The sequence below is a fragment of the Corvus hawaiiensis genome, chromosome 5, assembly GCF_020740725.1.
Source record: "Corvus hawaiiensis isolate bCorHaw1 chromosome 5, bCorHaw1.pri.cur, whole genome shotgun sequence".
Classification (NCBI taxonomy): domain Eukaryota; kingdom Metazoa; phylum Chordata; class Aves; order Passeriformes; family Corvidae; genus Corvus; species Corvus hawaiiensis.
Window position 1 is genome coordinate 17,649,402 of NC_063217.1, and position 21,188 is coordinate 17,670,589.

The 21,188-nt window shown below is 36.3% G+C and overlaps 1 protein-coding gene across 11 annotated transcripts in view; it reads right to left on the bottom strand.

The window, feature by feature from the left end:
• Positions 1-21,188, bottom strand: part of KCNIP4 (potassium voltage-gated channel interacting protein 4) — a 400,021-nt gene that overhangs the window by 36,999 nt on the left and 341,834 nt on the right. For 8 of the 11 annotated variants that reach the window (XM_048302878.1, XM_048302874.1, XM_048302877.1 and 5 more), the window contains one exon: positions 6,261-6,385. In XM_048302878.1, the coding sequence (XP_048158835.1) occupies positions 6,261-6,385 (125 nt within the window). Of the gene's footprint in view, positions 1-6,260; positions 6,386-11,255; positions 11,358-21,188 lie in introns of all 11 variants that reach the window. The other 3 variants (XM_048302873.1, XM_048302871.1, XM_048302870.1) reach the window with 1 other exon arrangement.

The following is a 21,188-nucleotide window of genomic DNA, read 5'->3' on the forward strand; positions in this document are numbered from 1 at the left end:
CAGAGGGATGTAGCTCAAATGGTTTTAGTATTGATTTATGTTAGCCAAGAAGACCAGGTAGGAACCTTAACTGATCTATAGTTTTCTTCTAGGCCCTCTTTTGTTTGGTCAGAAATTCTGCATCTGGAAAGAACCTACTCTGGCTAAGACTGCATGCTGTGAAGCCCTAAGACTTGTACAGTCATCAGATCTCGAGGAAAAGCAACTGCACCGACTGCTGGTCAAATGAAAACTCTTCCTTGCTTGTACTAGGGCTCCACATGGGAGGGTGAAAATCATATTTAAGCTCTAAGCTACTTCACTTACAAGAACAAGCTTTGGAGGACTGATGTAAGGGGCAAAATACTCTTGCACCAGTGCCACTTCCACTCATGTTCAGTTTGGGGTTTTTCCTCTCTGTTCTGGTCTGTATTAATCTTGAATCTGCATTTACTCATTGCAATACTAACATACAGGTTCAGTATAGAATTGAATGGGATCACAATGAACTGAAGACATCCTCTTGTCTCTGGGAGACAGGTGACACTGCCAATTCAGAGAAAGCTGATCCAAGCTAAAATATTACTTCTTGTAGCATGAAAGCCTCTGTTTCATAATATACGTTCCAGAGATATAAACTAAGAGGATTATGTTGTCATTGTCCCCTGTCACGCTTTAGAACAGGTGGAAAAGGTCAAGTAAGAAAGCAAGAAAAATGGAATGGAGTTTCAAAATCTCTGTTTTGGATCATCACAGAGGTATTTTAACTCTTTGCGATGCCCATTTTTTAATCTCTTTTATAGTCAAACATCCCTTGTCAGTACAAGATTTCAATTTGTACTAAATAATTTCTAATCAAGACATTGATTATCTTAGAAGATACATTTGAAAGACAAAAGTGAAAGACAGAACTGTACATCTCTATTTGCCATAGATCAGAGGCTGTGCAAATAGCATAGCCATAAAGATAAAAGCCATCCATGTGTAGGACACTAAGATACGTTTCTCATACCTTCTTTCTTACCAAGTCAGTTCCAATTGCAGTGAAAAAAACAACTGTATTTAGTTTCTAGAATATCATGCATACAAATACATCAGAAAAGTTAAATCATACTGAAAACTTTAACTCTGGCACTCAAAATTACATTGAGGTGTTTCAGCTTTTGCACAAGTTAGTGCATATCCTGCAAAATGCATGGTATATACTCAAATTTCATCTTCATTATGGAACAAAAAATTGCAGTAGAAAAATGTTTTATACAGTAAAAATTATTTGTATGCAGTGTACCAACTCAGTTCTGCTTTTCTAAATCTCAATTACTTTTATAAAATTTATAATTTTCCTTTTCCTTTTTAAAACTCGAATTACATGGGAAAATGTTCAAACACAAAACTAAAATGCTTTAGACAATCAATAAATGAGCTTTATCACCTCTAAAACTAGCTTCCATTAAACTTTCTGTGAGACTTAAAAATGCCACACACCATCAAATCATAACTGAAATATGAAAATTTCAGAATAAGTTATCACATTTTGACTTACGCACATAGATGGGTAGTGTGATGAGGGAACAGATCTTTGTGTTGTAACACTGTCAGATTTATTTTCTTACTATCATTCTTTGTCTCATTTGAAAAAGGGAAGTGTCTTAGAAATGCCATTTTCCCAATAAGTGTCAAAAGTATGGAGCTGCCTATTTAAAGCTCCAGTATGTGTCCACAGACATTCTTATGCATGTATGACTTCAATTTATGTTTTTTCTCTGATATACAGCCAGGTAAGATAAATGTTCATGAAAAATCCTTTCAGTTTCTGGAAAAATCTAGCAGTTTCCCAACACAGGATTCTACAGAAATTTTTAAAGAATAATCAACCAAAATGAAAAGATTATTAACATTTAAATTTAGCAGAGGAGCATCTTTTGTGCAGCAAAAGCATTATCTAGGTATTTTTAAAATTGACGTTTTTAGAACTGGGAGAGATCTATCAATGGACAGAAGAGAAAGAAAGACCACATGTTGAGTCCATGCTTGATAGTCTGTACAATTTATTGTGAAGTACCACTTGTACTAGGACTGCCACAGAGCCATTGGTTTGAAAGGTTAATGACTACAGCAATCACAATTTCAATTTACAAGAAATGGAATGACAGGAAGCCAACTACAAATTGGAAACGTCCCACTGTGATGGCAGCTGAGCAACAATTCATCAACAGCACAGGAATATTGTAAAGCCAGAGTTCTGGGGACAACCTTTTGAGCCTGAGAAGGGCTTAGGACTTACATTAAGCTCATTTTTCAAGGATAGTATAGAAGCTTAAAAATGGCTAAATTACCTAATATAGACATCAGTTCTCCCATGATAATTTTCCTTATAATAGTTGTTAGGTCGTCTGAAGGTGCTTATCCCACTTCCTTAGGTTTTCTTTAGTGTATCCCCTCTTCCATTTTAAATGCTGACTTTGAGTTCTACCAAAACAACCATTGTCCCAAAGGTATTTCAATAGACTTTGAGCATTCCCTGCAATTATACTCTACCTCTTGCTTACTCAGAGCATCAGCTCTACTACAGTGTGATCTGAGACTTTCGAAAGTTTTCAGGTGTTTATGCACACACAAAGATGCTCTGTGAGACCCTGTGCTCCTTCTGCCTGAATTTTGCATGTAATTTGTGTACAGTGGAAAATCAAATGGATGATAATAAATTAACCTTGGTAATCATCAACACTACATAAATACAAGTGTATTGTGCTGCTTTCTCATCTGAAGTCAGTCAGAACTACATGTAAGCAATTTGACGTCATAAATAACAAAAAACTGGAGGTAAGCTGCAAAAAGTTCTGTTCATCCCTATCTCAGAACGGACATCCTAAAACTCGACAGGATTCAGGGAAATGAGCAGGCTGGAGTGAGATTCTACAGACAAAAGCTTTTCAATTAGTACTAATGTGCTCTAGGATGCTGCTAATTTCACCTAACAGGACCACAACATCAGCAGAACTACAGTAACTTAAGTTCATGCTTTAATTCACCTTGCTTTATATATTTAAATTATTGAAGAGAGAGTAAGACAGGCAAATATCAGGTGAAAACCATAAAGCACAGAGGTAGGATCTGCACAAGTTTTGATGGCGTCATGTTAAATATGTGTACCTGTGTGTTTCATTAAATCTCTTCAGTAGTTTCCTTTCTTAGTGGAATGATTAAACAGAATATCACAGATTCAGAGAATGGCTGGGGTTGGAAGGGGTCTCTGGAGATATCTGGTTCCACACTCCTGAGTATGCAGGCCTACCTGAAGCAGGATTGCCAGGGCCATGTCAGAGAAATAACTTTTGGATATCTTCAAGCAGGAAGGTGACACAAACCCAATGGGCAACCTGTGCTGGTGGTCAGTCACCCTCACAGTGAAAAGGGTTTTCTGATGTACAGAGGGAACATCCTGTGTTTCACTTTGTGCCTATTGCCTCTGGTCCTGGCAGTGGGCACTACTGAAAAGAGCCTGGCTCCACCCTCTTTACACCCTCCCTTCAGATATTTAGAGATGCTGGTAAGATCCCTGCTGAGCTTTCTCTTCTCCAGACTGATCAGTCTCAGTTCTCCCAGCCTTTCCTCAGGGGAGAGATGCTCTACTCCCTTAGACATGTTTGTGACCCTTTGCTGGACTCTCTACAGCATGTCAATATTTTTGTTTTACTGGAGAGCCCAGAACAGGCCACAGCACTTCAGATGTGGCCTCACCAGGGCTGAGTGAGTGAAGGGCTGGTGTGGCCTCCCAGTGCTGCCTCGACCTGCTGGAAATGCCTTGCCTAAAGTAGAACAGGGTACCATTTGCTGCCTTCGCCGCATAGACACATCTGCTGGCTCATGCCCAAAAAAGCAAAGTCAGTCTCCAGCTGGGTGGCACACAGGACATACTGGTACATGAAGCAGACACATGAAGCACACAGGCATGGAAATATTGTCAGGATAGCATTAAGCTGGATCAGAAAGAGAGAAGGCAGGTGGCCTGTGGCAGGCAGAAGAGGATGATGGAGCACTGTAAGGGCAAGACAGTCTGAGAGCAAATCATGGGAGGCACTGCAATGCCATTGTGGGTCAGTACCCGACAAAGCCACTCAAGCTGTATTTGATAAAAAATAGATATGTGACAGGAAAGGTGAACTAATCAGCATAGACAAGCTGAAGTAGACCTGTCCTACCAGTTCTCTGAAGTGATTAGAGAACTGTGATCTAGCACCATATTTTGCAGTAGAAATGGTTAATATGAAAAATAAAACAAACTCTAACTCAACCAAAAGTTTGAAATCATTCATTTCTGAAATCTAATTCTTGAGCTAAAGAATACTACTTTGAACTGATTTATCTTTATAATAGTCACTAGCCCTAGGCATGCTTTACAGCATTTTAGATCATAATTGATAATTTTGCAATGATATTATACACAGAAACATTGAATTTCATGCTTATTAATTCTAAATAGTCAAAGATATGTTACACATGCACATCTTGAATTATCATGTACTGATAAAGAAATTAAACATATGGATAAAGATGTATTACCATGTCTTACCATCAACATTCCTTTGTATAGATATAAGTAGAACTTACATCTTGGAACAGAAAAGCATATGAAGAGCTGGAATTCCTCTTTCCAGAATATGCTAAAACAGGTATCAATTAAAACACTTCCTTATAACCTATTCTCTTTCTCCATACTTTATTTTATGCAAAGAAATATCAAGGCTCTTCCTTTCTGAGACTCTAAAATAATTATTCTTGGAGAAACAGACAGAAGACTTATTTTATCCACTATACTTTGTACCTTTTTGCCTTAGATAATTAGGGACATTAGATCATGATTTGCAATGCCTGGAGAATACTGTCATTAGCAGGGGAATGTTCTCTGGAACCCTGAGGAAATGAAAAGCTTTTAAGAGCAATCACTGTTAATCACTAACATGCTAACATTACATACTTTCTAGAACAGAGGATGATACAGACAGGACACATTAAGTGACTCTGTTTCACTTGCATTGTAAGCTTTTCATAAAAATATATCTTTAAAACATCCCTTTGCATGTCTTGCTTTCTTTACAGAATGCAGGAGAGCTAAGAACTCTGCAAGATTTACACTTCTTGTACAAGCTATTGAAGATACCCTCTCTGATTCCATAATGGAGCATCATTGTGTTTTTATCAACATTATACTTTGTTATGCAGTTTCATCTGAGTAGCAAATGCCATGGACAAAAAGTCGGCCCTTTTCACCCAAGAAGGGTGAAAGAAAAACTAAATCACAAGGTGATAAATGCAATTAAATTCATCTTCAGCTTCAGCTTAGCAGGAGACATAGCATCTGCACAATTTTAATACTTACATCTGGCACTATAGATTAACATTTAACACTGATGATTAAAAATTTACTAATATTAGTTTTTTAATATAATATTTCTTTAATATTTTCTATCCAATGTTAACTGCATGCAATATTCTACATATTTTTTAATCACATGAAAGATAGTAAAATAAATAGAGAAAAAGTCTATTTTTTAAGAGAACAGAGCTTAGTCCTATTTACTGACATGTTTTTGAGTCTTATTTTTTTGCTGTACTAACCATGCATGCCTCACAAGTCAAAGCCAAGTCCAGCACTACAGGGCAGCTGTACACACTGGAAAGGAGTCAGACTACACTGATGTACTGGGGTCCTCAGCTGGGATCCCTGCCGAGTAAAACATTGAACCTGCCACTACATCACACATTATCAGCAAAAAAATTCCCAGTTACTCCCAGTAAAGGGATCTAGGGGATATAAGAGGTCTAAGAAGTTTATAGATTTGTAGAACTAGTAAGCTGTTCACCAAATAAAAAAGCCATCTAGTGCAGTTGAAATCAATTACTTCTTTTGACAGCTCCTGTGAATACTAAAATCAAAATCTTTCCTCTTACTGACCAAATTCTTCAGGATGCTTCCATTATTGCATCCTTAGACAAACAACCCCAACAAAACTTTCAATTTGTCTTTGAACAAAGTCCTACTATACTAAGTTATAATTATTCTCTTCTGCATGCTTTCTATTTTGTCTGCATCTTTTGGTCATTAAATAGTTTAATGACTTTAGACCAATTGTTTCAGAGTGATTGTTTCCTCATCTGATCAGACATGCAGTATTTAGCTACTGAATCTCATGAGTTGCACTGCTAGTCACTCTTACAGAGCTGAGATCGCAGTGGCATATCCTGTAAACAGATTGTAAATTTTAAAAGGAAGTGCTTACATTCTTGAAACCTCTATATAAGATCTGAAGTTCCTTCTTTGTGAATTTACTCTGTGCTTCCAGCAGTTCAAGAGCTTCAGGTCTATGTCGTACTGTGGCCATTTCCATTTCATCTTCTACAGTGTCTGCAGAATACAAGAGACAGAGAAGGAAAACTCAACAAGAAATACAGGAGGTAGAAATACTTAACACTTTCAGAAAGAAATAAAAGGAAGGAAGAAAAGAAAATGAAAAAGAAAAAGAAAAAAGAAAAGAAAAAAAAGAAACAAGAAAAGAAAGTAAAAGCAAAAAGAAAAGGAAAGAAGAAAAGAAAAGAAAAGAAAAGAAAAGAAAAGAAAAGAAAAGAAAAGAAAAGAAAAGAAAAGAAAAGAAAAGAAAAGAAAAGAAAAGAAAAGAAAAGAAAGAGAAGAGAAAAAAGAAAGAGGAAGAGAGAACAAGCAAGAAAGCAAGCGAGAAAGCAAAAGAAAGGAAAAGCAAGCAAGCAAGAAAGAGAGAAAGCAAGAAAGAAATCAAGAAAGAAAGAAAGAAAGAAAACATTCTCTTAAAGACTTGTTTTTGCCGCTTTAATGACAAATGATGAGTCCATTTTGAGCTCATAGGAAAAGGGTGTCTATCATCTGCTTCTGGGGCTGCAAACAATCGTGAACAGCAGAGATGATCCAGTAGCCTGCATATTATCTCATGAGTACTAATAGCAATAAACTGGACAGCCAACATCCTGCAAGGGCAGGCATGATACATTCAGTATGACTTTCCTGTTTCTACAACTCCTTGACAAAAGGAAACAATCTAATATAACTTTAGCGACTCCAGAAAACTGAACATTTTCCTTCAGTTAGTTAATGGATGTGAATTCACCATATCAGACTGGGGTTTTTATTGTGAAGTTGTCCTTTGGAAGGCATATGAAATTGATATTGAGCACTCAGGAGCAGATCTTACTTTGAGTATCGTGTAACTGACACTTTGGGGCAAATATTATTGAGGGTGAGCAGCCTAAGTGGGGAACATGATAGTTTTAGTGACCTCTTCTTTAGGTGAGTAAGAATGCACATATACACATTCAAGGTTTACAGTTGTGTGTAGCCCTAAACCAGTGAGAATTAGCAATGCATTTTTTCCTAGGTACGGTTTTAAATGTGAAAGTTCAATAAAACAGGTGAAGGAACTTACAATATGTATTCATATATAGGGTGCCAGTCACTTCTGACCAAAAATTACGAATATGTGTGTCCATTTCTAAGTACTGCCAGGATAAAACATAACTTACGTAGTAGTCCAGACTAATTTAATGAAATCACTGCCTTATTCCAACTTAAGAAATATACCAACTATAGAAATATAACAATACAACATGCCTAATTGTCACTTCTACAATGCTGAAGATACATATTTTATTTCATTAGAATCTGGGACTCTTTTTTCTTAGAATAAACTTTTATTTGGTTCAATATCCATAAGAGCAGAGAGTTAGAATACTCAAAGTAGTATTATGCCTACAGTTTCACATATTTTTTGTTCTGCTACAATGCAGTAATAATAGCTTTCAGCTGCTTGGGAGAAATTTGGCAAGAGAAGATACAGTTCTGCTAAACAAAAAATGAGCAACCTTTAAAGAGATATTTAATAATATATAAATATTTTGAAAAATATTCACAAAATTTAGGGCTTTGTCCTTTCTCCTGTAAAAGATATGTTGCTGTTAGCACTCGTCTCAGGATGATGATCTCAGTGTGATCCAGATGATTTTTTTTTTGTTAACTGCAAGTCAGCACCAGGTACTTAGATTAAATTGGCAAAAAAAATCAACCTGAGAATAAATATTGTTGAAAGCTCACTTGTATTTTATATTCAAATTGTTACATGGGATTTAAATGGGCTTTAGTTTAGACAGAAAAGGCCTTAACTTGAAATGAGTTCTCTAAGCACCCATTTGTAAAACATCTGGCTACCTAGAGAGACATCTACAAGCTTTTCTGGAAGCTAAATGAATACACATAATAAATGTGAGGCTAGAGATAAAGGTCAGACAATGGGATACTGAGCACAATATTTGGTATATCCTTAGCAGTAAACATTTTTATTGTGTTTAAATGATTCAGTGAGAATGTAGAAGACTGCAATGGGCTGATGATGTTAATGAAAAGGTTCAGTACCACATTCTTCACATTCAACTTCTCTAGTCTCCTATAGATATAAATAATAAAAATATAAGAATATAAGAATGTAACAACTGTGACGATTAAAATGCTATACCATTCATGAGTCATTTGCAGTTTTTAAATTTTTTTCTTCACACTTCTAGCTACCAGGCTGGAAAAAAAAAAAAAATCTATACTTTAAAATATGCAGGGAAAATGTGTAAAAATTTATCTATTTCAAAACACTTATGATTTCTATGGCATTAGTTATTTCAGTTCTTTGGTTTCTTCAGCCTAGAAAAGTTAGGAGTACTTTTTTTTTCATAGAAATGAAATTTCACGTCAACTGAAAACCAGAAACAAGTTCACAATCCCTCATTAATATACTAAACAAAATGTCCTTACTGATTTCACTAATGAGTGGGTTTCTTATAGATAAATAGTAAAGAGAGTTTTTAATGTGAATGTCATAGGAGATATGCTGTGAACCTTTCATTATTCATTAAAGAACTAAATGGTAAAAACATTGCAAAAAGCAAATGACACTATAAACAGTGGCAGCTGGAGAAACATGCCCAAAGCTAGGGCTCAGTTCGTATCTTTAAAAATTGTGCACATGCATTTCCCTGCACAAACTCCAAATTATAGCCTCCCTAACCATTTAATAACTATTTAGCATGTTTTTCTTTTTCAAAACCGTTCTTGAGTGTAGTCCTATCCTAGTGTGCTAGTACATGCACGTATCTAGGGAATGATGGTTTTAAATTTAGAGTTACTAGACTAGAGCACACAAATAAGAAATGGGAATGCTGAAATATGTTCAATACAAAAGGTGAAACAAGATTTTATGTGTTTAAATAACCTTTGTCAGCACATATTGATAGAAGTGTAGAAGTGCAAATTCAGCCTATGTATATTTCAATAAGCTACTTGTTTTAAAAATATTTCCCTGATAATTTCTAAGGAATTCACATCATGTGATTGTTATTGCAAGTAGTGCTGTTTTTATTCCTAGGACACTATAATGTTGCTTCTTTCATGCTATCAGAAATGAAATAGCACATGATGTCAAAATGGAATAATAACAATGTGTATCTACAATGGTAGTTTTATTTAACATTTTAGCTTAATATAACATTCTTACTTAACATAGCACTTCATTATTGAGGAGATTACAGAGAAAATGATTGAGTGCACCTTTTTTACCACTTGGTTGTCAAATAGGAAGTATTTAATACTAGTTTTAGTTCAACCTCTTTTCTGGTTTAGAGAATACTTTCAGCAAGAAAACATAAGTTTGACATGATCAAGGTTTCTGAGACTGACTAAATATATTTGGTTACCTGTGCAGACAAAGAGCTTTAATAGAAATATGCAAGGAATAAGGATGTGTCACTCTCTCACCAACTTCAAACAAACAGATCAAACTTCTATTAATTCTGTTCTATTTTCTTTATCTATTCCATGCCCCTGGGAATGTTAAGATTGGATGGGACTTTGAGCAACCTGGTCTAGTGCGGGAGGACTGGACTAGATGATTTTAAAGGTCTCTCTTCCAACTCAAGCAAACCTGTGATTCTCTGATTCCTTTTATTGTCTAGGGTTATATTGATCAGGTCATGCAGCTGAAAGCAACTTCTCCAGAAGGAATTATTATCAAGTGCCACAACAGTAACTGAGGTTTTTAAGGTACCCTATTTTCAATTAAAATATATCAGCTGAAGATACCATGAAAAAAATAAATCAGTGTACATCCAGAAATTTAGCCCTTTTCATCTTAGAGATCTCAAATGCTTAAAAAGGAAAGCAAGTACCAGAGTTTTCACTACAGAGGAGCATATGAAAGACAGTGAAGGGGGATAGCAAAAAGAAAGCCTAGATCTATATCTGTGAAGTCTGGACATTTAGTAGGGGCTTGCATTTCTAGCCAAGTTGCCTTTGGTTGTCCTGGATTCACTAGACATGGGAAACTGCTCTTGCAGGCTTTTTTTACCTGAGATTGATTGATATGCTTTATCAGAAGAGTATACAGGAAGCACATGGACCATTCAGCTTCTGGTTTTAGGTGCTCATATTAGTGCCTAGAATTAAATCAAATTAATCTAGATTGAATTGGGTTCAGAGAGATATTTTAAAATCTGCTATAGGAGCCTATTTATATAGGAAGACATTATAGTGTTATTACTATAATTTATCTAGGTATAGATATGTATCTATGTATTGATCTCTCACTCACTCCCTCTGTCCCTCTATATTTATCTGTTACCCACCCTAGAGATATTTTATTTCCTTACAGCATATCAAGACATTCAGTATAATTCAGTGTGCTTTTCCTGTATATCCACATTCACATACTTTCTTTTCAATCTCATTAATATTATTTTTCTCTCAGACAGCAAATTTAAGTCCTGTTCCCTAAATAGTTTGAAGTTATATGTTCAAAACCTGCAGGGCCAATCCTTTCCTCCCAGACCAGTTATGCTGGTACTCCCTGTGTATTGGATAGGAAGCACACGTAGACGTGTGCATAAAAATGCAAAAAAGTTACCACTTTTCAAATACATGGAGAGCAAGTATCAAATTTAACCAAGGAATCACTTCTCAACTAACTTTCAGATCCTAAGTGCCAACCCAGCAGCTCCTGTATGGCAGACTGTGGTGCTGGTATCTTGCCATCGCACTCTGCATAGACAAATCTGTTCATCACTAGGTTTTAAACCTCGATAGACCTTATGATTACTTCAGCAGATATCTTGCCTCTCAAATGAGCAGTTAATGAAAGCATAACTTTTAATGCATGCAAACCTAAAAAAAAAAAAAAAATCAAATGAAAAAAATGAAAAATAAAACTTGCTTTGAGTAACAGGAGATGTCGTTTTGGCAGCCGAGCAGGGCAAGAGCTTCATAAGTCGCTCTTTAATGCTGCGTTTGGTACTGTTCTGAGCGTAGAGGAAACCTAAAAAATATATTATCAGGACTGTTAACATAGGCTTGAGAACAATTTCTGTACATGCTGCAGAGTTCATCGTTATAGCAGAATCCTCATGGGAAAAGGCCAAACAGATGGCAGCCATTATGAATCACAAAGGACAAACAGAATTTTTGAACAGGACAACAAAATTGTTTTGTCTTTGTATCTTTCCAGCATCTTTCCAATAAAAGGGATTTGTCTGTGTGCATCTCTTGTAATATTCTTATAACTCATTTAAGTTTTTATAACCCACCTTAAATCATCTAACAGAGAAGTATCAGATTATTTATTTGAAGCAACAGAAGGTAAAAGATTCGTAAAAATTTTAATCTTAAAATATTTTAAAGACTTTTAAGTCTATTTAATTTTAAAGTTTAAAATGGAAAACAAAACCAAACCCAAATGAAATCTCAAAGATATCTTTTGTTGTCCTTTCTGGCAGACTTCTAGTTTCATGGCTGAGCTTTCCCATATAATGAATTCGGCAACTGTGATAACCAATGTGGTACTTTTGCCTTTTCTGAGTATTAAAATATCAACCATGATGTGTAGCCAGTCTCCCTGTAATATTTGGCATTCTACACATATAAAATATAAATATTATTTATATTCTCATTTTAAAAACTAATTTGGCTGAATAGCTAATGTTCATGTGCCATAAAGCAGGTGAACAGCATCACCCTTATTTACTGTGATGGAAATTGTTGGACTATCTTCCTGTGAGGTCTAACCAACCATTTTATACAAAATGGGTGATATAAGCAAGCATTGCCTGGGTGGATATTTGCTGCAAATGGCAGACTTAACACCTGTAAAACAGCTTAGTAACTGATTTATGTTCCTGAGAAAGGCAGAGCTTGGCTGGGACGTTATGCAACTCCTGCACTTTTCATCTCGACGGCGTGCACAGAAACACAAACACTATGCTGGCTCTTGCCACAACAGCAAGAGTGCAAAACAGACAGGGCAAGAGATGAAAGACAAAACTGACAGGTCCTGTGGTAAGGGCACAGGCACCAGGATAATCTTTGGTTATCCCCTCTACTACACTTGTGCTGAATCCCGGTGTTAGAGACATGACATAGAACTGTTTCCAAGCCATCTTAGGTACGCGCTTGTATTTGGGAACAGCAAGCAAGAAGCTTTAAGGATATTAAACTTTGTAAATAAAAGGAAAAAATATCAGTTTGTATATGAGTAAAACATTGAAAGAAACTGAAAAGGAATGAGGAAAAACAGGGACAACTCAGCCACAGACTGAAAAAGTCAACCAACTTTCAGCAGACAAATTCTGCCTCTGAGAGAGAAGCAGGTCTAGTGAATAGACAAAACAATCCAGAAGGTCAGATGGACCTAAATGACTATCTCAGGAAATGTCTAAACCTTTTAATACAAATAATAAGAATGAATATACTTTTAGCCCGTAGCACCTAACCATAAGCTCAACTCAGAAACATAGTGCAGATAAATGCATAAGATACAATGCAATCTGGGATCTGATGGGATCTCAAACTTCTTATTTTCAGTTGAGTACAAAACCTGAGCCTTTAAATGGGTAGCTTGTTGTCTCAGCTGGCAGTCTCTGTAGTATCACACTATGCCTGAAGTGTACCTATCTGAGCATGAAATAAATGTTCTTACCTTAAAGATTTTTTTCTTTATCAGGAATTCTTCTAGCATAGACATGATGCAGAAATATCTACTGCTATTTCATTCATTAAAGATTTGCAAAAGTTTACTATACATGTATTACTTACATAATTACATAGGTCCACACCTATGTAATTACTGAAGATATATACAATGCTTAAAAAAACCTAAAGGGATGTATTATTTCTAAACAGTTTGAAGCTAAAAACCTTGAGTAAACAGACAATTTTGCTACTTTTCGGCTCACACAAAAGCTCATGGAATTCAATGCAAACCATATGGGCTTTGCAGTCGTATGATAAAGGTCAAAACCAAAATAATATATATGGGAGAAAGTAATATCAGAGGTGTAACTAACCAAGGAGAACAGTATAGCTTCTGTACTCACTTCTGGGAGCTAATTTAAGATTCTGACACTATGGTCAGGGCAGCGGTGAAGGGATTGGTTGATCTTGTCACAGTATGAGAAAGCAGCATGGAAGATTTTCATTCCCAGTGGCTGCAGTTAATTTATTCTGCAGCTACTGCAGTCTGCTGTTGTGATCTCTTGAGTACTGCAACTTTCAACGTGATTTTTCATGAGCTAAAAAAATACATAATACAGAGAAAATATGTTGCACACTGGACCTATGTGGTGTCGAAACACTAAAGGGGATAATGGAGATGAATATTGCAATGATTTCTGTGAATTCTGTACCAATTTTCCCAGTTTGAAACAGATTAAGGAAAAAGGTGTGACCATTAAGAAGCTAATTAATCTAATAGATTAAAACTATTTACACAGTAGGAAATTCTTATTACCAGTCTTTAAAGTGCCTCATCATGAAAAGAAGAGCTATGAAGCATCAACACACTGATAATGATGGACTGATGCTATTTCCTTCAAACTTCTATAATGGAATAATAGTAATTATTAGCCTGAAAATAGATATTCAGGAGAAGCTAAATTTCCCAGACTCATTTTGGGTTTTTTTCAGTAATATGTTGACTAGAACTGTCATAGCTCCTATCCCTAACCCAGTAAGGCACAAACTCCTCTGGGCTAGGTGTGAAGGTTCTTCAAATTAAGGTTAGTTCACTGGTGCTGCTCGCTCTTGGATTTAATAATCTGTTTCCCTGCAATGAAAATTAAACTATGAGACACATATTTCCCCAGAATTCACTGTGGGAGTGTCCTAGAACTCATTTCCATATGACACCAGTGGAATTGTGGGCAATTGTCCCAAGAGGTGCTTACATTTCACAAACAGTTCTATAACTGGAACATGGCTTATTCTCATATCTTGGTACCCCTGTACTGCTACCTGTGCACAGACATGTGGGAGTGCCCAGCTAGTGCTATTTAGCATGATTTATATCTGTAATTGCAACTGTTAAATTCACCAGCTTAAAGCTCTGGTGAAGAGATATTTAAACTAGAGAACTGTAATTTATTAATCAAGGTTTAATATCGAGAGTACAGCATGGACGTATGGCCAGTGCAATTTTTTTCTGAAGTGCTACTTTTAAAAATTCTACTTGACCAAAAGCATCCAGGTCATTGTTATGTGTGTGACTTAGTCACTTCTTTATCACAGTGTTGACACTGCTGGTTATGAAAAAATACAAAAATATATAAATTTTATAAGCTAAAAGTTATAAGTGATTTATAAATGACTGTATACTTCTAATCCTATACATCTACACCCAGACTATCTTAACTCGATGTATTTACTTTTTTCAGACATATGATCTCAGCTTTAGAAAGACACTATATACTACATATTGCCCTATTGTTACAGAGACAGGTCAGACTACCCCAGGAGAGACAATCTAGAAAAGAGTTTTCAGAGGCAAAATATCTCCCTTTCCATGTGTGATTGGTGCCTTTGAAAATTCTTTGTAGTCAGCATGAAAGCAAGGGCAGGTAGGCCACATTTTGCAGGTGTGGCAGATAAATCAGACAGTCTGTCTTAAATGCCCACTAAGTGCACAAGATAGACCTTGTTATTGCTGCCCTTGCCCCCAAAGTCTTGTTCACCCTTCCTGCTTTCATCAAATGCTCTCCCTTCAAAGAAGTACCCACCTGCCTCATTGCTGTCTTTTTGTAATGGGATTTAGGTGATAAATATGCACAGAAGGCACAGTAATCTGAGTCCCTAAAAGCTTTTGGGGTGGGTAATTATCCTATTTAGGAGGATGCTTCTAGTTCAAAAACTAGAAACAATTCTTCCAACAATTTCCTCCCTCACTGTTGGTGAAGGAGAACAGTCACATGTAAACTACCTCTTTTTTTCCCCCTCTCTCTTTTCTCTCTTCATGTATTATTATTTCTGTTTACTTTTTTTCCTTCTTAAAGTCTCCCTCCTATATTTGGCAAAACCAGCAGATTAGCTCTTACTTTTTAAGTCTTAACTCTGTTTTTTAGTCAGCAGTATTTACAATCCACTGGCCACCTCCAATGCCTTGACAGTACAGCTAAGCTCCCAGCAGTGCTGGAATTTGGATTTTGTTCACCAACAGAATTTTATGTCTTCCAAAAAAATGGGGAAGATATCTATGTTATATTAGTTCTGGATGTGATATTTTTGGAAGCGGTTTAGCAGAAGATCTGAAATCTAGGCTGGAGAGTTCATTTTTCTAAATATTAAATTTTGAGACAAAGATGAGAAAGACTCTGAAAACTGAAAGGGAAATGCATTAAGTGGTTTCTTGACATGATGATTTATGCTCAATTTCAGGTGTATTATGGAATTTCTCTCAGGGCCTTAACAGTGGCAGCCCCACTAAACTGTTAATGGTTCATCACAGATGGAAAGGCACAGGAGACAAAATGAAGTGCAGATTTCATATTCACAGTTCAGGACTTGTGGAAGAGAGACAAATCAGAGTACATGTGCTTTCTGTGTAGTAAGCTTGGGAATAGAATGAAATTATGTACAACATAAATATTTATAAGTCTCAGCCTCAGTTCTTTGGAAGCACCTGCCAAGGAACTGTGTGAGTTGTCAGTAGGCTACTTGGTAGATCATCAGCATTTTTTGTCAAGCCAGGAAAACATTCTTGACAATCTCATTTGTCCGTACACATGCATTTCATTGATTCTTCCTTGACTGACCCTCGCTTCCTGTTTTTCATTGCAATATATACCTATCAACTTCACTGACTACTAAAACCCAATAAAATCACATCAGATCACTCACGAAGGTATTGAGCTAAAAAATCGGATGGCAACATTTTAGGGAATACCTTGAAATTCTAATTTAAAAGTCAGATTGTTCTCCTTCACTTTAAATTCCCTTGTACATACTGTTATAAATCAGTCTCCCAATGGCAATGCAGATTAGGAACTGATAGTTACACTTCTCTATCAATAAATTAGAGATCAGAGCCAATCAGGAAGTCTGGAGGCAACAGGATTTGATTGAAAATGAAGGGCAAAGACCCAGTGATCTTGTCAAAACCAGTAACTACAGTTTGGTGTTTGTTGGATTGTCAAAAGAAAAAGGATGAAAGAAGAGAGGCTTAAGTAGTACCACTGGAGAGAAGAAATAGAGTAGATAAGTGTCAAAGTATAAAAATGATAAAGCAGAGAAATGGCCATAATTTTCTCCTTACAGTCTTCATTAGATTTCCCAAATACAGCTTTATCATTCAGACCCTGCCTTTCCATGATATACGTGCAGATTTTTAATATGAAAAACTGCGTATGTTATGAACAGTTTCTATGCAAATATTCAATGCAAACATTATCTAAAACTGTTATAAACATCTCCAGGAGCATAAACGCTGAAAATTGCAGAGTTTCTTCAGTGCAGTACTTGAAAGTGTACTAGTATGTCAAGATGACTTCATTCATTTAATAGCACTCAACACATGTGCACACACATTCTGTGTGTGTAAAGCTAAGCTGGTCCCCTATGGGAGGAAACACATTTTTACCAGATCACTTATTTTCTTTAGAGAAATCTCACTTGAAGTGGAGCATGTGAGCATATGAATAAATGCACAATGAATCAGGTTTACTGCTACACTGAACTATGCAGCTTCCTTCCTTTTCCTCTCCCCACTTTTGTTGTTTATTAGAAGTTTTTAGCGATCTGCAATGCATACAAATGTTCACAGAAAAACTTACATCAGCAGAAAGGGATCTTGTGGGGATTTAGAAAGCAGACAGATTAGGATGAGGTTTTTTAGATAGATAAGAGATCAGCTCAAAGGAAAATTATATTCAAAGAAGAGTGTAGGAGATGGGGCAGAAAAACAATAATAATAAAAGAAAAAAGATAAAAAATCTGTCCTATACAATAGTTTCAAGTAAAGCTTTTCTACTATCCTGAGCAATAAAAGAATTGTATGCTGTACTTAACAAAATTTCTAATTTAGCATTGCTCAACGGGATTCTGGAATTGAAAAAAAAAAAGCTGAACCACAGCTAACAACTTTTGTATGTAACATTTTCTAGCAGACTTAAAACCAAATGTGTAAGTAGTAATCAAAAAAGATAAAAGAACTATTTTTAAAGTTATTTTTCCTTGCGTTTGAATTCAAACATGTTTGTACAGCTTTAATGGAATTTAACAGCTTCTTTCAAAGAAATAAGCAGCAAATATAAGTTGTGGGGCAAAGGAAATGTGGCTCAATAATGTTTTACTTCACGAAGGACACTGAATTTAGGAAAAGCCTCTCTGGCCATGTCTATTCACAAGCAGTTTGGTGCCACAGAAATAGCAAGTGATGCTGAGAAAGTGGAGATCTGGCAGATGGCTTATGGATACAAAGAGTGAAGAAGGTGGAAACTTGAGTAACAGTGAATGGGCCCTAGCACTGGGCAGACACTTCTGGACACCTCAGTGGTGGTGTCCCTGGTCAGTGAAGAGCCTGGAGGGTGAAGAGCACCAGTGACAGGGCAGCGCGGGCAGCGAAAGGCCCTCCAAGCACTTAGCGTGTCACAAACAGCAGCACAAACCCATAAAGAAAACCTGTTAAAGTGATTGAATTTCTACTAATTACTCAATTGAGTTCATCTGGTTTAGTGGAGATTCCCCGAGTTTTGCAGTGAAGTAAAACTAATTGATGCTTCAACTGAAATGAAGGATCAGATCTAACCTGGAGGCTAAAGACCAATGGCGCACAGTGCCTATGCTGTGAAATATGAAAGCAAAGAGGGAAAAATACTGTTGTAAGAAGATTAGAGAAAGCAACTGAAAAAAAAAATTAGTCTATCAAAAGACAGTGACAGAAATCAAATGGGTGATATGAGATGAGCTGTAATGAAAAAGAAGAGGTCAGCAGAGAAAGGAGAGAGAGAGAAAAAAGCAAAAATGTTTAAGAGTAGTTAATAATTTGAATGAAAAAGTAAACACATTTGAATGAAAAAGAAAGAGACCTTTCAAATATTTATTACCTCCAAATTTAGCTTCTTATCTAAACTGTGTCTATGCCATATGTGAACATGTACAATGCTGGACTCAGACGCTTACATTTGCCAAAGGGACAGCAGCTGGAGTCAGCCCAGGAGCACAGGTGCCTCTGACCTGTGGTGTCACCCACTGGCTGGAGCCAGTGAGGTCTCTGTGCCACCCACTGGAGTGGGTGGGAGTCCCAGCAACTGTGCTGGGTGCATGTCCTGAAAAACCCCTACTGCAGGCTCCAGTGTGAGTGAGAGGCTCAGTGCCAGCAGCTGCAGCGGGACCCCAGGTCACAGCCCGTGTGTGTGGTACCAGCTGCAGGGGGGAGGAGCATCTGTGTCTCCTCCAAATCATGTGTGTGGAGCGTGTTATAACATCCCTTAACAAGTACACCAGTATCTTGTGGAGAGAAGTCTTTTCATACTCATTAGGAAAGTTAAGGAGAGAGACACTTTTAATGAATAATTTGAGGAGTATACCTTCATAGTGTTCACACTATTATCTTATTAATCTGAGTGGAAATAATTAACCTGCAGTGCTCTAGGCAGTCACTGTAATGTGCTTTTTAAATGCTTTATAAGATTTTAAAGAGAACTGCCACAAAATGGTGAAATTAAACCAGTACATGTTTTTCAATTCTGCTGAACTAGTCTGTGAGTCAGCTTTGACCTAGGTCAGTCAGGAATAGGTCATTTCCAAGCCTGCTGTCAAAGTCAACAGCAAATTTTCCACAGAATTCTGTAGGGTTTGTCTGGAGCTTAAATTTTATATTCCATACTTAAATTGCTAACATTTTTCTGCAATTTTTTGTGTTTTGGGTAAAGCTCATTTTGATTTGGCCTGATAGTGACATTACACTATCTTTGCACAGAAGACACCACAACTTTCTGACATACTAAGAGTTTCCAGTTGCTATGCTGCCACTCTTGAGGTAAATTGCTCCACTTTCCACTGAAAATCTATATGCTGCTTCCATAAAAATTATCTTTTTGACTAAGATAGAAGAGGGGCAGAACAAAGTAATGAACATGTTACTTTTCCTTTTCACAAAAAGATTGAAAGAAACCAAAAATTGTGCCATTCATTAAATGCTTCATTAAAAATACTATAAAGAAGAAATAGAAGAAATTAGTATCAGTCCTTCCTCTTCATTAACTAGCCTTAAAACAAAGTGTAACATTGTATTTACATTTACATTTCCTTTGTACAGAGCTGAGTTATTACAAATTATTTAATGTAGTTGGATGCAGTACACCCTACTAACAAAAAGGTAAGTGCTGTGTTTTATTTCAAAATTGTTCTGATTTCCTTAAGAATGGTGCAGCTACTACAACCATGTGTACAGTTCCATCTTGAAAACCACTTCTAGGCACACGAAAGATGACGGTCTTAGCTGCTAATAACACCAAGGTTGTGGTGAATCTGTAATTAAAAATACCTGGCATGTGAGCATGATGGATTTTAGCAAGTAAGACAGATTTGCTATCAGACTGGCTAGAAGTAACAAATATATTTTTGTCAATCTGATCCCATAAGAACCATTGTGTAATTTGCTATAAAATGCAGAACTTCTACTCAGTCTTCTCATACATCTTGACTACAGTTGCATTTGGAGAGTACAATTAATGTCAGATAGGCTGAAGTATTAATGATCTGGATAGGAGTGATCATATACCATAATTTTTTCACTGGAGTTCTAAAAGTATTAATTAGAGAAATCTTTTTGAAGTAACAAAATCTCTTAAGTGGTGAATATAAGAACTTACAATAATTCTATGAGCAGTTTAAGGCGTAATAAAAATCAGGAGTCATGTATTTGCTAATATGTTATATAAATATGATGTGTTTGCATCATTTTAAAATAATGTTTAAATAAGTAAAAAAAAAATCATAATTTCTTTCCCTTAGTAAAAATAAGTCTGTGATTCAATGGCAGACTCCATTGAATCTCTGGGCTGAGAGTCCCTAACTATTCCTCTCTTCCTTTACACTGTTTCCCATGACAGCATCTGACTGCTTAAGAACAGCCCTTTCCTTTGCAAAACTGGTTGTATTTCCTAACGTCTCTGAAACTATTTCTTTCTGAATGCCTGGGGTAGTTATGGATTTGTGTGGGATTGAGAACAAATGCTTAACCTGGGCAAGTGTGAGCCTACCTTGCTGCCAAGTTCACATAATGCTGACACATGATTTTGTTTTCTACATCACAAAGCAGGAGAGAAGGTGCAGTGTTATTGAAAGAAGACAAAAAATGTTTTCCCATTAATCCTTGCAAAAGAAAGAAGTTGAGGTAGTCCACGATACTTTCTGAGATTAGAAATTGCATTTATTGCCCTCTTTATTCAAGAATGTTATCAAAGGCATCTATTCTATAGCAAAACCACGAAATTATTAACCAGCAAGAGCCTGAAAAATGTTAGATGATTATACACTGTCATAAAAATGAGATTTATCTATCTCATGCAATAAATATACAAAAAAAGTTTCCAAAAATTTATTTATGTTAGTTCTTTCTATGAATTACAATGTTTTCAAGGCTGGTTAATTCACAGAGCATTATGAGGACATTTGGAGAAAAGGCCTTTAGATTCTGCCAGCCAAAAATCCTAACAAAACTAGTTCCTTGAACAAGGAGATATGAAATCTGGCTTATAAAGGAACTTTGAAACCTTTGCAAAACAATTAGGAAGAAAGGTTCAAATGAAATTTTCCATCCTAATGCTTTGCTAACCATTGCAAAGGACATAAGTAAGGACTAACACTGAAACATAAAAGA